The 8,293-nt window shown below is 26.7% G+C and overlaps 1 protein-coding gene across 1 annotated transcript; it reads right to left on the reverse strand.

The window, feature by feature from the left end:
• Window positions 1–4,384: 4,384 nt before the first annotated feature.
• On the reverse strand, window positions 4,385–8,293 carry LOC142219428 (sarcocystatin-A-like). Its single transcript, XM_075288417.1, has 3 exons — window positions 8,143–8,293; window positions 4,755–4,858; window positions 4,385–4,686 (listed from the first exon to the last, which is right to left on the reverse strand). The coding sequence occupies exons 1-3, from the start codon at window positions 8,206–8,208 to the stop codon at window positions 4,488–4,490; spliced, it is 369 nt and encodes a 122-aa protein (XP_075144532.1). The 5' UTR covers window positions 8,209–8,293; the 3' UTR covers window positions 4,385–4,487.

Raw genomic sequence — 8,293 nt, forward strand, 5'->3', positions numbered from 1 at the left:
TTGGAAATTCTTTCAAAGGCACAACTTTAAAAGCACTTCCTGAAGATGCACTCCCAACTATGTTCTTTATTTTAACTGCCCAGGAAGTTCTTTTAATTCAATTTTTTATAACTTGGTTTTTTCGTACTTTTAATGGATAATTTTAACTTTTTTTGTTTCAAGTATGTTAAAAACAGAGTAAGAATTCATAAAATAGTACAAATCATTTAAATTTTGCCGACAAAAATGCGAAATCCAATCTGTAAAAATTGTGTATTTTTGAAAATATTTGAGGTCAAATGTTTCCGATAAGCGTTAGAACCCATTAAAAATTATACAAAATTATATAATTTTTATATTTGACAAAATATCACAGAATATTTTAATTTACATCCAAAACATTGAATTCGGATCACACCTAAAGTAGTGATGCAAATTCATTGCAGCGGCTGTTGAAATGGGGAACTTACGTCCTATGACAATCCCATTTTAAATTCATCGCTTCTGCGTCAATTTTGCATCACTTCCGTCTCCAAAAAGAACATTTTCATTACTTTTTTGGCGACGCTTTTTTTGCTGGGTAAATAATATGTCTTATCTAGTTAATAATAAAGGCAAAAATAAATATACATTTAGGTTGAATATCGCTATATATGATATAAATGTTTGGACCTCACAAAGAAAAAAAGTCCATTTGCTAAACTGATGCTAAAATGAATTGATTTTTATTAAAAACAAGTAAGGAAAGTCTAAAGTCGGGCGGGGCCGACTATATTATACCCTGCACCACTTTGTAAATCCACATTTTCGATACTTTATCAAATCCGTCAAATGTATTGGGTGCTATATATATAAAGGTTTTTGTCCTAAATATATACATTTAAATCTGACTCCATCTGAACAAAATTTATAATCTATAGACTTAAAATTTAAGTCGGCTAATGCTCTGGGATGGTACACTATGTTAGTAAAAAAATATGGGAAACATTTTAATCTGAACCAATTTTGAGGCAACTTCGTAAAAGTGTATTTATGATTTATCGGTCGATAAATATGTATTGGAAATAAAGAAAAATTTGAGTCACTTTTACAAGTTTTCGATTTAGCAGTGGCGATTTTATAAGAAAAATGTGGGTATTTTGGTCATTTTTGCCCAAATCGGAAAAGCATATATATGGAAGCTATTGAAATCTGAACCGATTTCAACCAAATTTGACATGCATACTTAGTATTTTAATTCTACTCAAATTTTCACGTAAATCGGACTACAACTTTGAACTCTGTGGTCATATGATGGAAAATCGGGCGAAAGATATATATGGAAGCTATATCTAAATCTGAACCGATTTCAATAAAATTTAGCACACTTGACTACACAACTAATTGTACTCCTAGTTCAAAATTTCAATCAAATTAGTCTAAAACTCTGGCTTCTGGAGCCATATAAGTCTATATCTATATCTCAATCTGAACCGATTTCAATCAAATTTGGCATACCTGACTATAGTACTTATTGTTCTCCTGGTGCAAAATTTCAAGCAAATTAGGGTAAAACTCTGGCTTCTGGGTCCATGTAAGTGCATATCGGGCGAAAGATATATATGGGAGTTATATCTAAATCTGAACCGATTTCTTCCAAAATCAACAGGGTTCTATTCTGACCCAAAACAGGAACTTGTGCCAAATTTGAAGGCGATTGGACTTAAACTACGACCTAGACTTTGATCACAAAAGTGTGTTCACTGACAGATGGACGGACGGACAGACGGACATAGTTATATCGGCTCAGTGTTTTTATGATTTGGCAATAATGTCCATCCTGAGCATTATTGCCAAAGACACCATGTGTCAATCTCGTCTCCTTCTGGGTGTTACAAACATATTCACTAACTTATAATACCCTGTTCCACAGTGTGGCGCAGGGCATAAAAACCAGTATATACGACCGTAAGTTCGGCCAGGCCGAACCATGGATTGCGTAGAAACTTCTGCTAAAGACTCTCATCCACAATCGAATTACTTGGGTTGTGATAACACTTGTCGATGGCAAGGTATCTTAAAACTTCTCAACATCGTATTCTAAACTGTAAGTTAGTCCATACGGGGTATATATTAGACCAAAAAAAATGCAAATTCAATACCTATATAAATTAGTTCGTGATTGGTATATATAGGGGAGTCTGTAAATAATTACGAACCGATATCAACTTTTGGGCGGTAATTAGAGAGCCAGAAGTGAAATATGGAGTTCGCTTTACATGGGGGCTATATACAATTATGAACTGATATGGACAAATTTTTGTGTGATTTGGGATTGGTTTATCTGGAGGGCTATAAATAACTGTAAAACGATATGGAACAATTTTGCCATGGTTCTTAGCGGCCATATACTATCACAACGTACCAAATTTCAACCGAATTGGATGAAATTTGCTCCTCGAAGAGGCTCCGGAAGTCAAATCTGGGGATCGGTTTATGTGGGGACTATATATATAATTATGGACAAATATGAACCAATTTTGCATGGATGCTAGATACCATATATGTTACTTACACCACGTACCAAATTTCAATCGGATCGGATGAAATTTCCTCCTCCAAGAGGCTCCACAAGCAAAATCTGAAGATCGGTTTATATAGGGGCTATATATAATTATGGGCCGATATGGATACATTTTTGCATGGTTATTAGACACCATATACTAACACCACGTTCCAAATTTCAACCGGATCGGATGAATTTAGCTCCTCCAGGAGGCTCCGGAGTTCAAAGCTGGCGATCGGTTTATATGGGAGCTATATATAATTATGGACCTATAGGGACCAATTTTTGCATGATTGTTAGAGAGCATATACTAACTCCACATACCAATTTTCAGCCGGATCTGATGAAATTTGCTTCTTTAAGAGGCTACGCAAGCCAAATATGGGGGTCGGTTTATATGGGGGCTATACGTAAAAGTGGTCCGATATGGCCCATTTTCAATACCATCCGACCTACATCAATAGCAACTACTTGTGGCAAGTTTCAAGTCGATAGCTTGTTTCGTTCGGAAGTTAGCGTGATTTCAACAGACGGACGGACATGCTTAGATCGACTCAGAATTTCACCACGACCCAGAATATATATATATTATATGGGGTATTTTATACCCTCCACCATCCTATGGTGCATGTTATAACAATTTAATGTACACTGAAAAAAATATTGACCTTATATGGAAGAGTATGCAACTTAAATTTTAGGACTCAAAATTTAAGCAATGCTAAGGACAAAATTCTTTAAAATAATGACATTTTAATTAAAAGAAAGTTTATAATCCTTGCTTCAAAAAAATTTTTTTTTTTCACTAAATTTAGGACACAAATCTTAAAATTTTGCGTCCCTCTGTTGAAGTTGTAGATCTTTGAAGTAAGGCAAATGTTCCTTAAAGTAAAGAAAAACATTTTTAATTTAAAGACATCGTCTTTAACTCAACTGACATATTGAATTTTTAAATTTAACATAAAAATGCTTCAAATATAGGCTAAGACTTATTTTAAGGATTTGCATCTTTAGTTTAAAGTTTTTTTAGCATTATGAAAACAGTTTTTACTTTGAAGTACTTGGCATAATTTGGATTTTGAAACTGGAATTTGTTTGTACATGAATACTTTTATAAATATATCACAAACAGAGAATAAAAATTCGATGAATGAGATCTGTATCCAATTTTAATTTATCGATCCTAGATTTAAAGCCAGGGGGGTCCCTAAAAATGTCTCTATTTTAAAGAAGCCGCGTCTTTGGCTCGGAATCAATACCAAAATCCTTAAAGGAAGGTCAAAATCTTTGGATCCAAGTAAACTTTTTTTGAGTGTAGTTAACTTAAAGAACATCTTTAGGAGGATATTTTTGGAAGTGCTTTTATAGTTGTGACTATAGAACGATATCCAATATTGTTATGGGAATTACTCAAAGTTAGATCTAAATCTATTGTATAAAGTTAAAGTATTGCTAAGTTAAATTTAACATTTATCTTCACGCACATGCCTACCGAGACAATGCTTGATACTCTTTTTAAATAATAATTGAAATTTTCCATTATTTTATTTGTCCTTACTATGCTTTATATATAATAAAATTCAGAAAATTTAAATTTATTGCGATAACTTTTTATATATCTGAACTGAAAAGAACTTCTTGTAAAGTGAAAATAAGCCCATCTTTAAAAGAGTGATTTTTGATGTACTTTAAAAGTAATGATTTAGTAAGAACTTTAAAATTTTTGTTGGTCTTTTTTTGTTGGGTTTTGTTGTTGGCCTACGATTAATATTGACGAGTTCAACCTTCTCGTTGAGAGATTTGTGACAGTCATTGTCGATTTTCCAGTTGAGGAACACATAAAAATTTGATTACATTCAATTAAAATTGATATTAAATAGATAATATCGAAAAAATTCAATTTATTTATTTATTTTTTCTTTATATTTTATTTGGTCAACAATTTGTCATAATTAAAAAATTCTTAGGCACTATGAGTTCTAACTAACTCAGCTTCTTCACCACACTTGAATGTAACTTTAATACCGTTTGGTAACCATGGGCGAGACCAGATGACTACATTGCAATTTTTAGTTTTACCATCCTTGTCAACGAGATCAGCAACCATTGTAGTTCTAATGCCTTCTACAACTTGTCTACTGGCTGTATACACTTTGCCGACTCTAAATAAGGGAGTATTATGTAGCGTATTAAGATATTCAATTTGGATTGTGAACATTATAGAGCTTACTTGTAGTGTGGACCCTCATCACCAGCAGCCAATTTAGTGAGTGATTTATTTAATTCATCTTCCACCTCCTTAAGATTTTCCACAGATGATACACCTCCGGGAACCTGAAAAAGAAAGTTTTTTTTTATTACAATTGTAATATTAAATTAAAAGAAAGTTTTCTATAGAAATAAAATTTGGACAAAGAATTCCATAGAAATAAAATTTTGTCAAAATTTCCTATTGAAATGAAATTTTGACAAAATTTGCTTTGGAAATAGACTTTTGACAAAATTTTCTATAGAAATAAAAATTTGGCAACATTTTCTATGGAAATAAAAATTTGACATAATTTTCTATCGAACTACAATTTTAACAAAATTTTTATAGAAAAAAATTTTGACAAAATTTTCTATAAAAAGTAAATTTTGACCAAATTTTCTATAAAAATTAAATTTTGATAAAATTTTCTTTAGAAATAAAATTTTGACAAAATTTTTTATACAACTAAAATTTTGACAAAATTTTTTATAGAACTAAAATTTTGACAAAATTTTCAATAGAACTAAAATTTTGACAAAATTTTCTATAGAAATAAAATTTTGAAAAAAAAAATTATAGAAATAAAATTTGGACAAAACTTTCTATAGAAATAAAATTTTACCAAAATTTTATGTAGAAAAAAAAAAATTGACATAATTTTCTATAGAAATAAAAATTTGACACAACTATCTATAGAAGTAAAATTTTGACAAAATATAGAAATAAAATTTTAGCAAAAAAGTAGAAATATTTATAGAAATACAATTTTGACAAAATTTTCTATAGAAATAAAATTTTGATAACTTTTTCTATAGAAATAGAATTTTGACAAAATTTCCTAAAGAAATGAAGTTTTGACAAAATTTTCTATCGAAATACAATTTTAACAAAATTTTTATAGAAATAAAATTTTCTATATAAATTAAATTTTGACAAAATTTTCTATAAAAATTAAATTTTGATAAAATTTTCTATAGAAATAAAATTTTGACAAAATTTTTTATAGAACTAAAATTTTGACAAAATTTTCTATAGAAATAAAATTTGGACAAAATTTTCCATAGAAATAAAATTTGGACAAAACTTTCTATAGAAATAAAATTTTAACAAAATTTTATGTAGAAAAAAAATACATAATTTTCTATAGAAATAGAATTTTGACACAACTATCTATAGAAGTAAAATGTTGACAAAATATAGAAATAAAATTTTAGCAAAAAGTAGAAATATTTATAGAAATACAATTTTGACAAAATTTTCTATAGAAATAAAATTTTGATAAATTTTTCTATAGAAATAGAATTTTGACAAAATTTCCTAAGACATGAAGTTTTGACAAAATTTTCTTTAGAAATTAAATTTTTATTTACTCCATATTCTAAATATATACACACAAAATTTTCTATAAAATTAAAATGTTGACCAAATTTTCTATAGAAATAAAATTTTGACAAAATTTTCTATAGAAATAAAATTTTGAACATTTTTTCTACAGAAATAAAATTTGGACAAAATTTTCCATAGAACTAAAATTTGGACAAAACTTTCTATAGAAATAAAATTTTGACAAAATTTTATATAGAAAAAAAAAATTGACATAATTTTCTATAGAAATAAAATTTTGACAAAATATAGAAATAAAATTTTAGCAAAAAAGTAGAAATATTTTTAGAAATATTATTTTTACAAAAGTTTCTATAGAAATATAATTTTTACAAAATTTCCTAAAAAATGAAGTTTTACAAAATTTTCTTTAGAAATGAAATTTTTACAAAATTTTCTTTAGAAGTGAAATTTTGACAACTTTTTCTTTAGAAATGAAATTTTGACAAAATCTTCTACAAAAATGAAGTTTTGTCAAAATTTCCTATAGACATAAAATTTTCTATAGAAATAAAATTTTGACAAAATATAGAAATAAAATTTTAGCAAAAAAGTAGAAATATTTTTAGAAATAATATTTTTACAAAAGTTTCTATAGAAATATAATTTTTACAAAATTTCCTAAAAAATGAAGTTTTACAAAATTTTCTTTAGAAATAAAATTTTTACAAAATTTTCTTTAGAAGTGAAATTTTGACAACTTTTTCTTTAGAAATGAAATTTTTACAAAATCTTCTACAAAAATGAAGTTTTGTCAAAATTTCCTATAGACATAAAATTTTCTATAGAAATAAAATTTTGACAAAATATAGAAATAAAATTTTAGCAAAAAAGTAGAAATATTTTTAGAAATAGAAATAGAAATAAAATTTTATATAGAAAAAAAATTGACATAATTTTCTATAGAAATAAAATTTTGACACAACTATCTACAGAAGTAAAATTTTGACAAAATATAGAAATAAAATTTTAGAAAAAAAGTAGAAAATTTTTATAAATAATATTTTGACAAAATTTTCTATAGAAATATAATTTTTACAAAATTTCCTAAAAAATGAAGAATTTTTTTTCTTTAGAAATTAAATTTTTACAACATTTTCTTTAGAAATGAAATTTTGACAAAATCTTCTACAGAAATGAAGTTTTGTCAAAATTTCCTATAGACATAAAAATTTCTATAGAAATAAAATTTTGACAAAATATAGAAATAAAATTTTAGCAAAAAAGTAGAAATATTTTTAGAAATAATATTTTGATAAAATTTTCTATAGAAATATAATTTTTACAAAATTTCCTAAAAAATTAAGTTTTGACAAAATTTTCTTTAAAAATGAAATTTTGACAAAATTTTCTATAGAAATAAAATTTTTAAATTTGACAAGCATATGTTACTTTTCTTCGGTTGGTTAAGCTACACTTGTAGTTTAGTCAATGCATGGTGTTAAGCTGAAATCCAAAAAAACAACAATAATGATTGAAGAGAAACCAACAATAACAAACTGTTGGTTTCTCTTCAATAATTGTTGTTGTTTTTTTGAAAACGAAATTTTCTATAGAAATAAAATTTTGGCAAAAAAGTAGAAATAACATTTTTGACAATATTTTTTATGGAAATAAAAATTTTACAAGATTTTCTTTAGAAATGAAATTTTGACAAAATTTCCTTTAGAAATGAAGTTTTGACAAAATAAAATTTTGAAGACATATTCTTTAAAAAAAAAATTACAAAATTTATACAAAATTGAAAATTCAAACAATACACATATCAAAATATTTCTCTAAAATTTTCTATGAAAATACTATTCTCTGAAAGATTTTTTATAAAACAAATATATGTTCGTTAAAAAAATCTATAATAAAGAAAATGATGGGAGAAATATGATTAAAATATTTTGTTTAACAAAATGTCTTCAAAAACATAACACTATTCTAAACTGAATAACCGCATAATTTATATTATATTATTATTATATTTTTCACTTACTTGTGGTGTAGCCACAGCTATGGCCAATAATAAACTCAAGAAAACAAAAACTTTTGTGGCTATCATTTTGTTCACAGATTTCTACGACTCAAGATGATGTTGTCTCGGCAAGAGTGTTTAATCAACTAATTATCTGTTCCATGCACTCAAG

Source organism: Haematobia irritans, chromosome 1 (assembly GCF_050003625.1).
Source record: "Haematobia irritans isolate KBUSLIRL chromosome 1, ASM5000362v1, whole genome shotgun sequence".
NCBI lineage: Eukaryota > Metazoa > Arthropoda > Insecta > Diptera > Muscidae > Haematobia > Haematobia irritans.

Excerpts from the sequence above, each read along its gene's own strand:
- LOC142219428 (XM_075288417.1), bottom strand. The coding sequence starts at position 8,208 with ATGATAGCCACAAAAGTTTTTGTTTTCTTGAGTTTATTATTGGCCATA. Across the intron at positions 4,859-8,142 it reads TAGCTGTGGCTACACCACAA|GTTCCCGGAGGTGTATCATC; the intron begins GTAAGTGAAAAA and ends TTTCTTTTTCAG. Across the intron at positions 4,687-4,754 it reads GATGAGGGTCCACACTACAA|AGTCGGCAAAGTGTATACAG; the intron begins GTAAGCTCTATA and ends TCCCTTATTTAG.